Below are 19,071 nucleotides of genomic sequence, written 5' to 3' on the forward strand. Positions count from 1 at the left end.
ACTGAATCTTAAAGGAGTAGTAAAGGCAAAATGCATGTTTAGCCCTGTTTTAAGGTTACTTATGATCATATACAATTATTCAGATCAAAACGTTGACAAAACTAGCACTTTTGAGAAAGTCTGATAATTGCTCTACCACCGTTTTGATCATACAATGGATGTGGGTGGGCACCTTGAAAAATCATTCAAAAACACGATTTCAAAGACGAGAAGGACATTCATTGTATGATCAAAATGGTGGTAGAGCAATTATCAGACTTTCTCAAAAGTGCTAGTTTTGTCAGGCCGAGACAGCCAGGCAGAGGTGACGAACACCTCAGGTGAGCTAGTACAGTCTGTGTGTGTGTGTGTGTGTGTGTGTGTGTGTGTGTGTGTGTGTGTGTGTGTGTGTGTGTGTGTGGTGAAGTGATCAACACTTGAGTCAGTACAGAGCAGTGGTGCGTTACATTAAATAGCACAATCAGTTATTTTGCGGTCAAAAGACTTCTGTCATGTCCTTCAGAGAGGTTCTATTCCATCTCCTGCCTCCTCCTCAGTCCAACAGCTCCTTCTCCTCCTCCTTCTCCTCCTCCTCAGTCCAACAGCTCCTTCTCCTCCTCCTTCTCCGTCCAACAGCTCCTTCTCCTCTTCCTCAGTCCAACAGCTCCTCCTGCCTCCTCCTTCTCCTCCTCCTCAGTCCAACAGCTCCTCCTTCTCCTCCTCCTCAGTCCACCAGCTCCTCCTCCTCCTCCTCCTTAGCCCACCAGCTCCTCAAAGACGTTCTGCAGGCTGCTCTTTCCATGGATGTCCTTGAGGTGGCGCCGGAGGCCCGGCTTGTGGGCGAAGTGGACGGCACAGTAGTTACACTTGTGAGGCTTGTCCCCCGTGTGCAGGTTCAGGTGGTCCTGCAGCGTGGCCTTCTGGGAGTACAATAGAGTACAATAGATCAGAGTAGAGTACAATAGATCAGAGTACAATAGATCAGAGTGGAATAGATTGGCACACGGTACAGTAGAGTAGAGTAGAATACAGTAGAGTAGATAAGAGTAGAATACAGTAGAGTAGAGTACAGTAGAGTAGAGTAGAGTAGAGCAGAGTAGAGTAGAGCAGAGTAGATCAGAGTAGAGTAGAGTAGAGTAGAGTAGAGTAGAGTAGAGCAGAGTAGATCCGAGTAGAGTAGAGTAGAGTAGAGCAGAGTAGATCAGAGTAGAGTAGAGTAGAGTAGAGTAGAGCAGAGTAGAGCAGAGTAGAGTAGAGCAGAGCAGAGTAGAGTAGAGTAGAGTAGAGCAGAGTAGAGTAGAGCAGAGCAGAGTAGAGTAGAGTAGAGTAGAGTAGAGTAGAGTAGAGTAGAGTAGAGTAGAGTAGAGCAGAGTAGAGTAGAGTAGAGTAGAGCAGAGTAGAGTAGAGTAGAGTAGAGCAGAGTAGAGCAGAGTAGAGTAGAGTAGAGTAGAGTAGAGTAGAGTAGAGTAGAGTAGATCATAGTATAATACAGTAGAGTAGATCAGAGTAGAATACAGCAGAGTAGATCAGAATAGAGTACAATAGAATGGAAAAGAAAAGAGTAGAGTAGATTTGAGTGGAGAAGAGTAGAGTACAATGGAACAGAATAGCATTTCCTGTGTCCTGCTCTGCCCTGCTCTGCTCTCTGACCCCTGGAGAGGTGACCCTAACCTCTGACCCCTGGAGAGGTGACCCTAACCTCTGACCCCTGGAGAGGTGACCCTAACCTCTGACCTACCTGAGAGAAGGTCTTGTGGCAGAGCGGGCACTGGAAGGGCTTGACCCCGGTGTGGACGCGCATGTGACGCGTCAGGTTGCTCTTCTGCGAGAAGCTCCGCCCACACAGCAGACACAGGTACTGGCGGTGTTCGCGCAGGTGGCGGACGTAACTGTCCAGGTGCTGGAACACCTGGTCGCACCGCCGGCACAGGTACGCCCGCTGGGATAGGCCGTCCACCGCCGGCCCCTCCCCTAACTCCGCCCCCGCCAGCGCCGCTCCCAAGCGGAGGAGGGAGTCGTCGTGCGAGGCTCCGCCCCCTTGCGCGCGAGCCGCCAGCGTGTACGCTTCCTCCCCGGGCCCCTCCCCCTGGGAGCTATCAGCCAATCCCGAGGTGTGGGCTGGACTTCCTGGCTGGGAGAGAGTCTGACAGTCTCTCAGCCTGCAGGGGGTGGGCGGGCGCTGCTTGCGTCTGTTGGCGCCCGTGGGGCACGACGTGGGGCTGTTGGTGTGCACCTGCTGGGGGCCATATTCCGGGTCCTCTGAGAAGTCGTCCCGGAGCCCTCCTCCGGTCCCCGCGGCCTCCCCCCCGTAGCCCAGGTCCAGCGAGGCCGGACCGGGGGGCTTGGCGCCATCCAGCTGGGGGGTGGTGGTCTCGGGGCTCATCTCCTGCTTCAGATGGGCCAGCGTGGGGTCCAGGTACCGGGAGACGGCCTGGGCACACCGCTCCACCACGTGACCCATCTGCAGGGCGCTGGCGGCGGTCAGGTAGCTCACCAGCTCGCGCAGCGGGACGTCCAGGACGCCCGTGTAGCACGACAGAAGCAGCCGGCGGCCCACCTGCGGTCACATCACAGCCGACGTTACACCTGCACAGGCTCCGTTCAAACAAAAGAGTTTTTGCGTTCTGGCCCACGGTAACGAGCGATTGAGTGAGCGAGCGAGTGCGCAAAAGTCAAATGAAGATCATTAAAAATAAAAATCCCAACAAAGTAAAGACAGATTTAAAAGTTAAACTAATAATCTAGTGAATCCTACTGTACCTCTGCGTTGGGCACCACCTCCCCGCCCAGAGCCAGCTCCTCGCGACCGTCGCGGAGGTGGAGCAGGAACTGGTCCCGGAGGAAGCTGGACGAGGCCGCCAGGACCACGCGGTGGCCGGGGAAGCGCAGCGCCGGCGCCCCCGGCAGGACCAGCGTGACGTCACAGAAGCGCCGGTCCTCGCGCAGCGCGTTCATCTTCTGGAGCAGCGCGTCCCCGAGGCTCGGGAAACACAGCCGGAGCGTGTCCGACACCGTCGTCATGGCGAGGGCGTTCTGAAGTGACAGTTATTTCATGTTTATATGGGTAGTTGGTTGTATGGGTACATGACTATTCCATGCTCCCAACTTTGTGGGAACAGTTTGGGTATGGCCCCTTCCTGTTCCAACATGACTGCGCACCAGTGCACAAAGCAAGGTCCATAAAGACATGGATGAGCGAGTTTGGTGTGGAAGAACTTGACTGGCCTGCACAGAGTCCTGACCTCAACCCGATAGAACACCTTTGGGATGAATTAGGGCGGAGACTGCGAGCCAGGCCTTCTCGTCCAACATCAGTGTCTGACCTCACAAATGCGCTTCTGGAAGAATGGTCAAAAATTCCCATGAACACTCCTAAACCTTGTGGAAAGCCTTCCCAGAAGAGTGGAAGCTATATAGCTGCAAAGGGTGGGCCGACGTCATATTAAACCCTATGGATTAAGAATGGGATACTTTTGGCAATATAGTGTAGATAGATAGATAGATAGATAGATAGATAGATAGATAGATAGATAGATAGATAGATAGATAGATAGATAGATAGATAGATAGATATGGAGTTGGTTCCCCCTTTGCGGCTATAACAGCTTCCGCTCTTCTGGGAAGGCTTTCTATGAGATTCTAGAGTGCGTCTGTGGGAACTTTGGGGGACCAACTCCATATTAATGCCTATTAATTTAGCTCCTGTACGTGTTATGTGTAGGAGTCCACTACCTTTGTCCATATAGTGTAGATAGACTACTTTATTACATATAGGAGAAATTGTTCTGTTACAGCAATAAGCACAACAAAAAGGCACAATCGGGGACTAATTTACAGTAGATAGGTCTATGCAGTTATTTATCACATGGTTGATAAGCTACAGTAGCTTCTATCTAGGGACAGTGATGTGGGATTTAATCAGACAACAATGCAATTTAATAATGTAGGCTATCTGAAATATAATGTACCTTTTACCCTTGACATTTATCAACATTGACTCTAAGACCATTTTTATTATTAGGTTACGTTATTAATGAATGGAGATGATGATACATTCTGCAGGCTATTAAAAGGGCAGGATACTATTTCGCATAGGGCTGAATTAATTAATTACTTAATTAATTAGACAAATTGTTTACTTATCCTATGCCTATTTCGCTTAGAAGATCATGGCATTCGCAAGTCAGCTGACAAGGCAAAATAATGACATAGGCACAATAACAGAGAAGACTAACTTGCCTGGGAAAGTGATCGCCGGTGTCTGTAGGCTACGTAGTCCGTCCTATTCCTATGATTTATGTGAAATATCACTAATATTCCAGCATCTGGAGACATCCAAGGACTCAGACCCACAGTCCGGAGGTTCATTCATAAACACAGCTACACTTCCTACTTCCTGTCATTACGCACGGACGCATGAGTGCAAGGTGGAGGTGACGGGGATCCACTTTCATATCATATGGTGTTCCTCGGGGGATATTCAAGACAAATAAGCCCTCAATGTATTTTGATAACTTAATATTTCGTCTACTGAATTCATGAAATATCGAAGATAGACAGTAATATTGTATCCAGAGAGAGATGTTGTGTCGATGTGTCAACACCAGGGGGCGGTCTAGTCCTACAACACAGAGAGAGCAGACACAAACCTGTAGTTCACAGCTGCTCTCACTATATAGAGCTGAGTCTGATATTCCAGAATAAAGATTCAAATCACTATAATCTTGTATTGTGTCCGATTCCCAACAACAACCGATCCTTGCAGGACATTCTGTACCTAGGAACTGGAATGAGGAACTGATTAGTGCTATAAGATATTGTAAGGACAAGCAATAACAAGAATTTCAATGTACATGCACTGGTTACTTTCTATTTTATTTTATTCTACTCTATTCTATTCTGTTTGCCGGTTATAATGTTATAGAATCATCTTATCTGTTTATCTTCAGGATAAATAAAATGACTTGTCCTCTTCCATTCTCCAGCACGGTGACTACTGGTGGTAATTATTCAGTTATTAAACATCCCTACAGCTTGAATGAATTGGGGAAACTACTTTTCTCATTGTGGGTCCTAAACTCTAAAACTCCTTTCAGAAGCAAAACAAGCTCCTTATTGCCCTGCAAATACTTAAAGAATGATGAACTGATACCTATGGGACTGTAGTTTGTAAATGCCATTGCTGGTAGTAATTTCCTTACTCTACTTTAATAATTATTCTGCTCTGTACCCCTGTACCCTGTCACTACTATTGTTTTGTATTTGTTTTTTTCGTACTCTGCTACTGTATTACTGTATTTTTTGACTGTAAGTCCATACATTGTCATTGTTGTCTGCATGCTGTCACTGTTGTCCCTGTCTAAATAAAGACTATCTAGATCTATCTATCTATCTATCTATCTATCTATCTATCTATCTATCTATCTATCTATCTATCTATCTATCTATCTATCTATCTATCTATCTAGATCTATCTATCTATCTATCTATCTATCTATCTATCTATCTATCTATCTATCTATCTATCTATCTATCTATCTATCGATCTATCTATTCTTACTGAAGGCTTTTCTGATGATGACAGGGATGCACACTTGGTTCACTTACATAGACACAAATGTACTTATTTTACAGCAAGTGCAGTACAATAATCTTTGGATACACGTGTCTGCTATATGACTCAAATGTCATGTAATGTAAAATGTTCTAGGGTTGCTGGTTCCAGGAAACTAGTCACTAATGTTTCCCTTGCATGGACCTGGTTTTCCCTGCAGTGTGTGTTTCCCTCAGTGGATGGTGGTAGATGGTCCTGTGTGGACATGCCAGCGCGGTGTCACTGTCACCTGATCTGTCATGTTGTCCCTGTGCTCAGGATGGCCTTCAGCTTCACATGACAGACAGACAGACAGGAAGACAGACAGACAAATATGACAGACAGGCAGACAGACAAATATGACAGGCAGACAGACAGACAGACAGACAGACAGACAAATATGACAGGCAGACAGACAGACAGACAAATATGACAGACAGACAGACAGACAGACAGACAGACAGACAGACAGACAGACAGACAGACAGACAAACAAATATGACAGACAGACAAATATGACAGACAGACAGACAGGCAGACAGATATGACTCGCTCCTCAGCTCTCCACTCGGCTCTGCAAATTGACCGACTGACGTCTGTTTTAATTTAATAATAATTAAAAAATGATGTTGGGTGGGATATGTTTGCAGCATGTGGATTTCAAGATAAATGTGTTATCGGCAAATGTCATAATTTATGTGTGATGCACTCGGATCATGACTCGGATGCACTCAAGCACTGTGTCACATGAGACGCGGTGGGCTGTGGGTATTTTCTGCTCCTAAGGCCGCGAAATTGCGGACTTTCGGTAAGTGCGGTTAAAGTGCGCAAAATGGCGGCAGTGGCGCACTTGTGGACCTAGCGATTCCGTTTTGGGACCCTGAGCCCTTGTGGACTTAGCGGGAACGCGCATGTAAGGCCACAAGGCCGCGAGTGCTCTGCACTTTCGCCTAAGTGCGTGATTTGGGATTCAGCTAGACTCACTTACCTGTCGACAACACTCTCCAGACGTGATCACTACCACATTAAGATGTCTTACAAACTGTCTGCCTCATTGTCAGTCATGCATATAGTCACTTCTGACTCACACACATGCACACACACATACACGCACACACACACACACACACACACATACTAGTGCACCGACCCCACACACACCTGTTCCTTTGTACAGGATGAGAGCTGCATCTCATAGCATTGAGCCACCTCCACCACATTATTGAGCCACCTCCACCACATTATTGAGCCACCTCCACCACATTATTGAGCCACCTCCACCACATTATTGAGCCACCTCCACCACATTATTGAGCCACCTCCACCACATTATTGAGCCACCTTCACCACAGGTCCATCCCTCGAACTCCCCCATGATCCTCTCTGATCCCCTGAACTCCCCCATGATCCTCTCTGATCCCATCGTCTGATCCCAGGCTGCTGGTTTAGATGGAAGTCAGAATGGCTCCTGGTTCATCAGGAGGTAGTGTGTACAGTAGGTGTGATCTTTCACAGTATCGCTAATCCTCCTTCCTTCCTGCTTTCGTTTTGCATTTTGTATGTCGCTCTTTCTTCCTCTTTATGTGTTATTTGTATTGTGAAGCGCTTTGTGCATTCGTGCTGTGAAAGGCGCTATATAAATAAAGTTTACTTACTTACTTACTTACTTACTAATCTGCTAGTTCATGGGAACGGCCTGGTGTTGTCTGTCATTTGCATGGATCACTGCTGCCCACACACACACACACACACACACACACACACACACACACACACACACACACACACACACACACACACACACACACACACACACACACACACACACACACACACACACACAGGTTTGCTCATGCTTGTATAGAGACCACAATCCCCCTCATTGATGAAATCATTCCCTAATAGTTTTCCCAGCAGGCCGTGGTTGATGACTAGCACGCCAGCTCTGGCGCTTTGCGTGTGAAACCAGGTGGGAATCAAACCGACAATCAGCCATCCGACCACCTCAGCAAAAAGGGGGATTATTTGAAATCCACGGGTGATACGAAAAAACGAAACTTTCGGTATGGGAACTCTAACATCTGACCCCAACAGAGTAGCTTATGGGGGAATTAGCCAAATAAATAAACAAATAAATACAAAAGCATGAGACAATTGTCCATAAATCCATGTGTACAGTAGTCTAGCTTCACAACTGCTCACAGGCTGGAGGGGCACTCTGGTAAATAGGATTCGATTCAGACAGGGACTGTATTTCTCCTAATAATGTATATGTATCAATGTCATATATAACATAATTTCACAAAATTCAAAGTTTGTCTGAAGATTAATTTATTTGTCATTCTTTAGTGTACTTTTTGCATACATAAAAAACAAAATACTGCTCCTCCCAGAGCAGTGCAACAAAGATATCTAATCATAAATCATGAAGTTTCAAAATCATTAAAAACATAAAACAGACATAAATAATCACTCAGGGATAAAAAGTTCAGTTCAGGGTGGTGGGCATGTTTGTTGGGGGGGGGGGGGGGGCTGTTAATGATCCTGACTGAAGTATGTATGAATCTATAGTGCATGTCAGACAAGCCTAGCAACTGTACTAATCATTTTCTCAGGGAGCTGGAACCAGGATTTCTTTCTCAGTTCTCAGGACAGAAGATTTACATTGTCTTGTTAGAACAGAACTTTCTGATGGGGGCCACTTTACTGTAAAAGTAAGAAGCCTTGAGAACCAGTGGTTCTGTAGCCTAGAGGCCCATAGGGCAGGGGCCATACCCAGATTCCTTAGCGTGAGGCAGCTTGATGGACAAGTCCACCCCCTGGACATGACGCTAGTACAGTATGTCTCAGGGACTCACCCCCAGTCCACCCCCTGGACATGACGCTAGGACAGTATGTCTCAGGGACTCACCCCCAGTCCAATCCCTAATGCTGAGCGCCAAGCTGGGAGACATTGGGTTTGTATTATAGACTCTGGTATGACCCGGCCGGGAATCGAACCCCCAACCTCCTAATCTCAGGGCGGACACTAACCACAAGGCCACTGAGCCGGTCATTTTACAGAACCATGACCCAAAACAGTGGTGTCTGACCTCAGCCAGCCCTGACCAGGGATCAGCCTACAGCAGCGTCCGCAGGGCGGGGGTCAGACACACCAGGTGTGACACAGACGGAGCCAAACACCACGTCTGGCGTTCCTCCTCTCCTGCCAAAAGACGCTTCGATAAAACTCCGAGAGACTTTTCTTACCGAGGCCAACAATTACTCAAAGCACCAGTCACACTCTAGTCCTGTCGTAACCCGAGCTCCATTATAGAATCAGCATTTTGTACAGTACGTTCTGATGACATGTGTTCGCTCGCTCTATTTGCAACTGTGACATCCACCTTTAAAACGTCACCTCACCGCCTTCACGCTTGGACGACGTCAAGAAGAGCAGCGGCCTACCGCTCGCCGCCTCGCTCATTGGAGTAAGCCAGCGTGTCATCTGGGGTGTTAGCGTGTGTTTAGGGTCTGTGCTCGGTCATCAGGTAGGTGTGTTGAGATGTCAGAGCAGGCGGGGTCAGCAGGTCCAGGCGGGGTCAGCAGACGGGTTCTGATCCTCCTGATAACCGTTCCAAAAAAGACTTTGTGCTCTTTCGGCTCGTGAGAGGGTGAGATGTGAGATTATGAAGGATTATCAGAATAAAAACACATCAAAATGGAATCACTTGCTGACGGGCAACTTTTGAAAGCGATGAGCTTGTGTGTTTTTTTTGTGTGGAGAGGCGTGTCAGATTGTGAGATTATGGAATTAACACTCTTCTAGTGTTGGAGAGAATCAGACACGTCGCCAAAATGGCGGCCTAAAGTTTAGAGACTTCTGCCGACCAACAATGACGAAAACTGTAATATTTTCACCCCTGAAACGACTTGTGAACGACTTGGGGTCCCACATGCTAACCCAATCATCGACCATTCGTCCAAGAGGACATCCTCCTGGTCTGAGCAGAGGAGAGTTTCTTCAGGGGACACTCCTGTCACTCTGTGTGTGTGTGCCTCATCACCGTGTGCTGTGTAACCACTACATGACAATAAAAAGTAGTTTTTTAGTGAGGCGTGACCTTTCTATGACCCTTGTCTACTGTTAATGAGGCGAGACCTTTGTATGACCCTTGTCTACTAAGTCGCCATCTTACCTTCCTGGCCTTGACCTGAGGACCTGACCTCTCCAGACTCTCAGGTCAATAACAGACCAGCAGTTAGTTTCTATGACACATAGACCTGCAGGACACTAAAGGACCTTTCTATGGAGGACCAAACCTGTCAAAATTAATATATAGATACATAAATAAATAAGTGACTTAACAAATGACCAATAAATAAATGAATTAATAAATATACACAAAAATAAATGAATAAATGCATGCAGTAATGTGTAAATAAATGCATTAAATTTGATATAAATGTATAAAATTATATATTTATTTATTGTTTGATTCATTATTTCTTGCATTTATTTCCATATTCATTCATTTATTTATTTATTTCCACATTCTTTATTTATTCTTTGTTTGCTCGCTCCTTATATGCTAATTAGGGGGCTGTCCAGGGATGTCAATCATGGTGATCCCTTACTCCCATTGGTTAATCAGTATCAGAGTGCATACTCCATACCTTTCACATGGTACCACTCTGATCCAGACAGACTGGACCCACATCGATCCCCATCCAGGGACTCCCCTCCTGTTTGCTTTCACACAGCCGGTAGCTTTCTGCCAAACACTTGCATTCTAGATTAGCCAAACCTTCCCAAACACTTCAGTAATAATGATGATGAATCTGTTTATGTTGTTGTGGGTCAGATTGCTCTGTTTAGCAGTAGACTCTTATTGTGATGTTGTTGTTCGCATCAGTCTGCTACAGACGACCTCTACCACCACTTACAGACCACCTCCACTTTGCTTCACCAGTCTGCTACAGACCACCTCCACATTCTGTTATTTCATCAGCAGTCTGCTACAGACCACCTCCACATTCTGTTATTTCATCAGCAGTCTGCTACAGACCACCTCCACATTCTGTTATTTCATCACCAGTCTGCTACAGACCACCTCCACTTTCTGTTATTTCATCACCAGTCTGCTACAGACCACCTCCACTTTCTGTTGCTCGCACTGGATAAGATAAATCAAGATGGCCCTACATATTTGGTTGTATTTGCAATTAGTTATTTGGCCTAGCTGAAGAGGGTAAACAGGAAGCAGTCAGGGAGCACCAGAGGAAGCCCGCATGTCATTACACATCACATTACATTACATTACATTACATTACATCACATTATATCACATTACATTACATTACAGTCATTTAGCAGACGCTTTTATCCAAAGTGACTTACAATAATTGCATTTAACAAAGGTAGTCAGTGCACTACAACTCACCAGAATTCAAGTGCATCTCCTTTTTTTTAAAAGTGACCAAGAGCATAATCTAGTGCTACAGCCAAAGTGCATGAGTAGAAACATATAAATACAGTAGGTGCTTAAGAGGGAGGATCCAGGTAATACTTAAGAGGTGAGTTTTGAGCCTGCAGTGAAAGATGGGCGGCGACTCAAATGACTAATAAAATATGATAAGAATATCCTGTATTAGTCCTGTATTAGTCCTGTATTAGTCCTGTATTAGTCCTGTATTAGTCCCACAAGGGGAAATCGCAACGTTACTGCAGCAAGTAGATCGTTTTTTTTAAGAGATAGCATTTCAAATATTTTAAAATGCACACATTTCACATAAATTCACGCACTACAGTATAAACATTACAGTGCAATAGCTTTGTCAGTTGAGTTCCAGTACTGTATACTGTATGTGTGGTGTGTGTATGGTTACGATACACAACTAAACATAAAGGTTACGATACACAATGACAACAAAAAACAACAATAACAACCGCTACAACAATGACAACAAATGTTAACAAGACTAGCTCAAAGCGCAAAATCACTAATAGTTCACATGACGATCAGTTAACAATTACAACTACCAATAGATTGGGTTACTATAGCCTGTACAGCACTTTAGAATTCATTTAAAGGTACCCAATGTAGTTTTTGACCACTAGTACGCGCACTAGAGCAAATTTGAGAAGGTGGCCCCCGAAAATCGTGTACTACGTCATTGCGTCAATACACGGAGCACATAATAGTGATGTTTCACACATCTTTGTTGTTTTCAAAACATTAGCGAAATATCATTTTGCGAAGAAATTACAAGGTAGGAAAGACATTCAAGTGATTCAACATGTTTATTAGACTACAAGGAACCATATAATCGAGGAATTTTGAAAATAAACAAAGAACTGATTGTTTTGATTCCCGTTTCGTTGGGTACCTTTAATCTGACAGCAGCAGGAAGGACCTGCGCTAACGCTCCTTCACACACTTCAGGTGAAGCCGTCTGTCTCTGAAGGAGCTCTCCTCAGTGTTGTGATGGGATGAGAGTCTTTCTCCCTCAGGGATGACAGCTTAGCCTTCACTCTTCTTCCTCCCACCACCTCCACCGAGTCCAGGGGGCCTAACCAGGACACAACTGACCTTCTCAGTCAGTTTATCAAGCCTCGTTCAGTCTGCGGCCGAGATGCTGCTGCCCCAGCAGACCGCACCATAAAAGACGGCCAGAGCCATGAGAAGAGGAGAGGTGAAGGTCAACGGAGGAGAGGAAAGAGAGAAGAGGTTCCAATTTCTCACTCTGGATGTTGAAGTCGCCGAAGAGGATGAGTGCGGAGCCATCATCAGAGAAGTGGGAGACTAGTGTATCGAGCTCCTCCAGGAACTCACCAAGAGGACCTGGTGGGCGATACACGACAGGAATGGAGAGCTTGATTGGATACGTGACAGAGACCGCATGGAAATTGAACGAGGGTGTGGAAAACTGTGGAACGGAGAAGAATATTTCCATTTTGGGGAAATGAGCAGGCCAGTATCACCACCTCGCCTCACCTCTGGGAGTGTGGGAGGAAGAGTACTCATCTGACAGGGCTGTGGGTTTGGCAGTGTGGTGTGTTCCACTCTGGTGTGATCAAGAGAGTTGAGGTGGGGAGCGAGGTCACCTGGCCTGAGATGAACTCATCTTTCGGCGGCGCCGATGGACAGTTCCAAAGCCCCCCCTGTCACCACTCGCTCGCCGTGAGTGGAGAGAGCAGGAGAGATGAGATCAAAGGGCCCCTGGGAGCTCGTCATCATCATTACCTGCTTAAAACCATCACGCCGTCACCTTGGCGTCTGCTGCCTCATAGCTCTGAGTGTGTGTGTGTGTGTGTGTGTCATGTCTGTGTTTGTGCACATGGGCATGTTTTTTATGACGTTTGAGTGTATTATGTGTGCTTGCATGGATAATTGTGTGTGTGCTTGTGTGTGTAGTGTGTGTGCTTGTGTGTGTATATCCATCAGGTGGGAGTGACGGCAGACATTAAGCCGTTTGTGGGAGGTGGCCCTCTCTATGGACACTAATCACCGTCACAAGGAACAATCACTGGAAATCTGAGTGTGTGTGTGTGTGTGTGGAGGATCAGGAGTGTGTGTGTGTGTGTGTGTGTGTGCGTGTGTGTGTGTGTGGAGGATCAGGAGTGTGTGTGTGTGTGGAGGATCAGGAGTGTGTGTGTGTGTGTGTGTGTGTGTGGAGGATCAGGAGTGTGTGTGTGTGTGTGGAGGATCAGGAGTGTGTGTGTGTGTGTGTGTGTGTGTGTGTGTGTGTGTGTGTGTGTGCACGCGTTCTGGCGTTCTTTCATATAACCCATGGGAGCATTCTATAATCTCTCTTTTACAAACTAGAATGTGCTTGTGTGGGAGTGTGTAGTGTATGTATCTGAGTGTCTGACAGACAGACAGACAGACAGAGAGACAGACAGACAGACAGACAGACAGACAGACAGACAGAGACAGACAGACAGAGAGACAGACAGACAGACAGAAAGAGAGACAGACAGACAGACAGAGAGACAGACAGACCGACGGCCAGACAGACAGGCAGGCAGATAGACCAGCAGACACAAAACAATGTGTACAGTTGCTTATTCCAAAGTCTACCCAGCAGGATAATATATGTGTATAACAGTGTTGTACACAACCGTTTCTGATATAATGACTGGACGGACACAGGATTCGTTAATTAATCTTTAATTCAGATATTGCTACCAGAAATACATTCTGAAATACATTTTGAAGAACAAAACTGAAACGCAAAACTTAAAATATTATTCTAACGGCAGTAAAGAGATCTATTAAACTACTAATTACTACTAATTCCAATACATCTGTCCTCGTCATGTTAAGAAATAAATATTTCAAAAGCAACAAAACGAAACCTTTAGCTACCCATACAGTAAAACAGGAAGTTGCATCTCTTACAAATCTCTATCCCCAGACCAGACCTGGGCTCAAATACTATTTGAAATACTGCACGATCATTTACTTTTCCTAGCACGATTGCTCTTGTCTGACAATGAAACCAGCGGGATGCCCCCAAACACACGCCCCCCGCCCTCCTGACCCCGCAGGCACACACAGTGACAGGATTTCAAATATTATTTGGACCCACGTCTGCTCCAGACCCAGAACATGGCTAGAGCGACAGGACAGAAGACGCCGTAGAGACAGAGGACAGGTTCTCACTCGAAGTTAAAACAGAGACATGTTTAGACAAGCTTGCTGGGTCTCTAGAACATTCTCCCCAAGGCAGCTGTAGTACCTCTCATACCCGACCACTAACATCACTTCTGTGTTAGAACGCTTTCAAAAGATCACTTTCTAGACCAGAAGAAAACACACATGATGACAAGGTCACGGAACTGAACAGAACAGCAAACTGAAAGTGTGTAATGATGAGTGTGCTTGTTTTGTCTGCTGGAGGGGCATTCTTAAGAGTGGAGATGGTGATGAGGACGATGATGATGGTGATGATGATGACGATGATGATGGAGGTGATGATGATTGTGATGATGGAGGTGATGATGATGGTGATGAGGACGATGATGATGATGATGATGGAGGTAACGAAGACGGCCGCCGCCTCACTTCTTCATCTCCTCGATCTGCTCCACCTCGCTGGACTCGTCCACCACCTTGCCGTTGATCATGGTCTGGGTCACGACCTTCACGATCTTCCTGGTACGCACGTCCGGCTCCTCTGTTACCACGACGACGGGGAGAGCAGGGGTTAAAAGTTGTGTTTACATCCCAACACCGAGTTTCACCTCAACACCAAACACAGCCCTGTTACTCTATCTGAACTTCCAAATTCTCATGTGTGTCGTTTTTTCCCTGCCAAGAAAATGTCTCCCTTATCATCTCTTGGTCGATGGTACCTTGAAAGTGATTGTGATTCTGAAGTGGCTCAAGACTTATTACACATTAACAGCACGTTAAATACATACAACTAGAGGAAGTGAGTCAGACACCGTTACAGTATTCTGTGGTGGTTGCTAGGGGCGGCGGTGTTTGGGTGGTTGCTAGGGGGCAGCTGTCTCGTTGTCTCGTTGGAAGGTGGATGAAACGCTAGTCTGGTGCCACGGCCGTCATGTAAACATGTCTAATGCTTACGCCATATTGTTTAGGTTATTTCATTACGTTTTCATTTTCGTTTTTTCAATTGCGTTAGCAAAGTAAACATATTTTCTATACCAATAAAGACCTTTGAATTTCGCTGAGAGAAAGGGAGAGAGAGAGAGAAAGAGAAAGGGAGAAAGAAAGAGAGTTTTTGTTGTATGAATGTGTTTGTTGTTTGTTGTTCTCTCCTGCACATTGTTCCCGTTTCTTGCATGTGATGCTACAGATGACAGACTATATACAGACTGCCAGATTGGGAACCTTGGAACGTCTAGTTGTGCACCTAGGAACTGGAATGAGGAAGTGATTCGTGCTGATAAGATACTGTACGGACAAGAGATAACAAGAATTCACATGTACCTCTACCTGTACTGGTTATATATGGCAAAAAAATGTGTGTATAATATATGGCTAAAACTTTTTTTTCCTCTATTTTTTGCAGCATTTCTGGTTTGTACAGTAGTATGTTGGTATAGTAACATTAGGTGTAGTTTGTTTGTAGTATGTATGTTTGTATAGTAACATTAGGTGTAGTGTTGTAGTATGTTGGTATAGTAACATTAGGTGTAGTGTTGTAGTATGTTGGTATAGTAACATTAGGTGTAGTGTTGTAGTATGTTTGTATAGTAATATTAGGTGTAGTGTTGCGGACATCTCTGTCTTTTTGTTGTTGTTTGATTGGATGGTATTAGTTCTGTGCTTTGGTAATATTTGAGTAATGAATTTCCTGCCAATAAATCTTATTGAATAGAGAGAGAGATGAGACAGAGAGGGGGAGAGAGAAAGAGAGAGGGGGGAGAGAGAAAGAGAGAGAGAGAGAGAGAGACAGAGAGGGGGGAGATAGAGAGAGAGAGGTGTGACAGAGAGGGGGAGAGAGAAAGAGAGAGAGGTGTGACGGAGGGGGAGAGAAAAAGAGAGAGAGGTGACAGAGAGGGGGAGAGAGAGAGAAAGAAAGAGAGGTGTGATAGAGAGGGGGAGAGAGAAAGAGAGAGAGGTGACAGAGAGAGAGAGAGAGAGAGAAGGGGGAGGAGAGAGAGAAAGAGAGAGGTGAGAGAGAGGGGGGGGGGGGGAGAGGTGAGACAGAGAGGGGGGGAGAGAAAGACAGAGGTGAGACAGAGAGGGGGAGAAAGAGAGAAAGAGAGAGAGGTGAGACAGAGAGAGGGGGGGGAGAGAGAAAGAGAGAGGTGAGACAGAGAGGGGGAGAGAGAGAGAAAGAGAGAGAGAGGTGAGACAGAGAGAGGGGGGCAGAGAGAAAGAGAGAGGTGAGACAGAGAGAGGGGGAGAGAGAGACCAAGACAGAGAGAGGGGGGAGAGAGAGAGTGGTGAGAGAGAGGGGGGGGAGAGAGAGTTGAGTCAGAGAGGGGGGGGGGGGAAGAGAAAGAGAGAGGTGAGACAGAGAGGGGGGGGGGGGGGAGACCAAGACAGAGAGAGGGGTGAGACAGAGAGACAGAGAGATACAGTAAAGGAGATAGAGGGAGAAGGAGAGAAAGAATGACCTGAAAACACATGAAGTCTGTTTGAGAAGTGACATTATCACCAGCATCTCTCATCTGCCTGATGGGCAGCCCTCTCTAGGTGAATGGACCCAGTCAACCCTGGGACCCTCACACCACATGGATTACAAGACCCTCTCTTCTGACCCAGTCAACACTGGGACCCTCACACCACATGGATTACAAGACCCTCTCTTCTGACCCAGTCAACACTGGGACCCTCACACCGCATGGATTACAAGACCCTCTCTTCTGACCCAGTCAACACTGGGACCTCCACACCACATGGATTACAAGACCCTCTCTTCTGACCCAGTCAACCCCGGGACCTCCACACCACATGGGTTACAAGACCCTCTCTTCTGACTGAGACACACAGGGCTATATGTCATGGCTACTGACCTGTCTGTCAGTCTCAGAGACATAAAGATAAACATAGCCTATAGATTCAACTGGTTTATCTCTATACAGTTAACTGTCTGTTTGTCTACCCACCTGTGTGTGTGTGTGTGTGCGTGTGTGTCAGTGTCAGAGCATGTCTGGGTGATCTGACAGACAATCATTAGCCTGTTTGCCTGTTTATCATGTCTTCCTATCCGGTTGGCTATATGTTGCTGCTATAACCCTGTGATTGGCTGTTTGTGAGGCTGAGCCAATGAGCATGTAGGAGACAAACGGGTACTCACTCTTCGGTGGAGGGACCTCCTTGATCCTGGATAACACAAGAGCAACAGAAGACCGTTAGAATACGACACATATCTGTTTGGGGAGAGTTTCTGACTCGACCACCTTCTCCGCGGACGCTGCGTTCCAGTTGCCTCGGGAACTGGGACTTTCCGAGTTCCCCGGCAAAAATGTAACCTGGGGCCTCATTTGTGTTTACACCTTTTCCCCCCCGTTTTGTGCGTACACACTTTTCTCTGCCAAGTATGTTACTGTATCTATCAAACCAAAAATCGACGGGAAAAAGCGCCGACATTTCCACCCATTCTGACCATGGCGTGCACTTTCTGAAGACTAGTGGTGAGTCGGTGAATTGCAACGTGCACGTGAGAGAGGAAGAGCACTTAGAGAGTTTATAAATGCACTATCATGCCAATTCACCACAAAAATGTATCTCAATGCAAGATTATTTCCTCTAACGGGCCTATTTATTGTCCCGTATGGATTTGTTTTCCAAACTTGTCCTATATCCTGTTCCAAACTCGTCTGCGCAAAGATAGGTTCTCACACACCAAATCCAGCATCAAATCAAATGCCAATAAATGATGATTCGATTGTCATTTATTGTGATCAATAAATGACAATCTATGTGATCAAGTGCACCTGTTTGCTGATGATGTTTGCATATATATTGCGGTGAGTCAACCTGTGCATAATGGAACGAGATGGATCCAGCAATCCTCTGGCTGCTAGACAGCCTTGCCAATGCCATTGTGTTTGCATGTGCAAGATAGCGCATAGTGCGTTGTTATCAGCAGGTATTGCTAACAATGGCTAGCTTGGCTAGAAGCACAAAGATCAGGCTAAAGTGTGGTTTTCGCCTTTTGTCTATGGAACGTGGTCAGCTAGGGTGTGATGTCATTCCTCACTCCAAATTCCTACTTCCCAGGCACCTGGAACACAGCATGAGCTCACGAGAGAGATTATGACAGCGGTCAGGAGAGAGACTGGACAAAGACTTTGCCACATGCCTCTGTAAGTACGCACTGTGCGCATGCGTGCTGGAGCAAGTGAGAAAGCTATTTCGTTTCTAAAGACGTTTCTAAAGATCATATTACAGAGGCATGTGAAAAACCACAACAGGCCTACGCTCTATGTAAGCACAACTAGCGATTCATAAAGACAGATTGATAAAAACAACCGTTTCGCGGCAGAAAATAGATTTTTTAGAAGCTGCATTCTCAGTGCTCCGTCCACCGCCATTACATGGATATACTTGGCTCACGCTGATTTTTACATTTCTTCTACAGGCCTCCGAATTACACCAAAGTTATCTCGGTGAGTGAAACGTCTTATAATATGCCGCAAATAAGGTCCAGGTTGTCAAAAACAAACATTCTCCTTTAAGAGAAGGGCAAAGACCGAGAAACGTCTGTCGTGAGTCTGTAGTCTTTTAAATGGTGCTATTCCTCTCAGAAGACCGACGGACTCACGTCTCCTCCCCTTCCAGCAGGCGCCTGTAGGTGGCGATCTCCATCTCCAGGTTCTGTTTGATGCGCAGCAGCTGCTCGTAGTCGGTCTTGTTGCGCTGCATGTCCAGGCGCAGCTGGGAGAGGTCTTCCTCCAGCTGGGTCAGGGTGGCCTGCAGACGCTCCATCTCCTGGGCGTACTTGTGACCTGACTCCCCCAGGTTCCCCTCGAGCGCCGCCACCTAGAGGACGACACGCGCTACTGTCAGACGATATATACAATATATACACAC

The 19,071-nt window shown here is 46.2% G+C and overlaps 2 protein-coding genes across 2 annotated transcripts in view; both read right to left on the reverse strand.

The window, feature by feature from the left end:
* Nucleotides 1-734: 734 nt before the first annotated feature.
* LOC311327096 (uncharacterized protein) lies at nucleotides 735-2,934 on the reverse strand (the record flags this gene model as incomplete). Its single annotated transcript, XM_084460119.1, has 3 exons — nucleotides 735-899; nucleotides 1,718-2,536; nucleotides 2,740-2,934. 3 exons carry the CDS (start codon nucleotides 2,932-2,934, stop codon nucleotides 735-737), a joined length of 1,179 nt encoding a protein of 392 aa, XP_084316245.1.
* Nucleotides 2,935-14,108: 11,174 nt separating this feature from the next.
* Nucleotides 14,109-19,071, reverse strand: part of LOC311327170 (keratin, type I cytoskeletal 18) — a gene marked incomplete at its 5' end in the record, with an annotated part of 17,702 nt that continues 12,739 nt past the window's right edge. Inside the window, 3 exons of the mRNA XM_084460197.1 lie at nucleotides 14,109-14,734; nucleotides 17,333-17,358; nucleotides 18,803-19,020. Coding sequence (XP_084316323.1) covers nucleotides 14,619-14,734; nucleotides 17,333-17,358; nucleotides 18,803-19,020 — 360 coding nt within the window. The 3' untranslated portion in view covers nucleotides 14,109-14,618. The remainder of the gene's footprint in view (nucleotides 14,735-17,332; nucleotides 17,359-18,802; nucleotides 19,021-19,071) is intronic.

The sequence above is a fragment of the Borostomias antarcticus genome (assembly GCF_949987555.1).
Source record: "Borostomias antarcticus genome assembly, chromosome: 30".
In the NCBI taxonomy this organism is placed as follows: Eukaryota; Metazoa; Chordata; class Actinopteri; order Stomiiformes; family Stomiidae; genus Borostomias; species Borostomias antarcticus.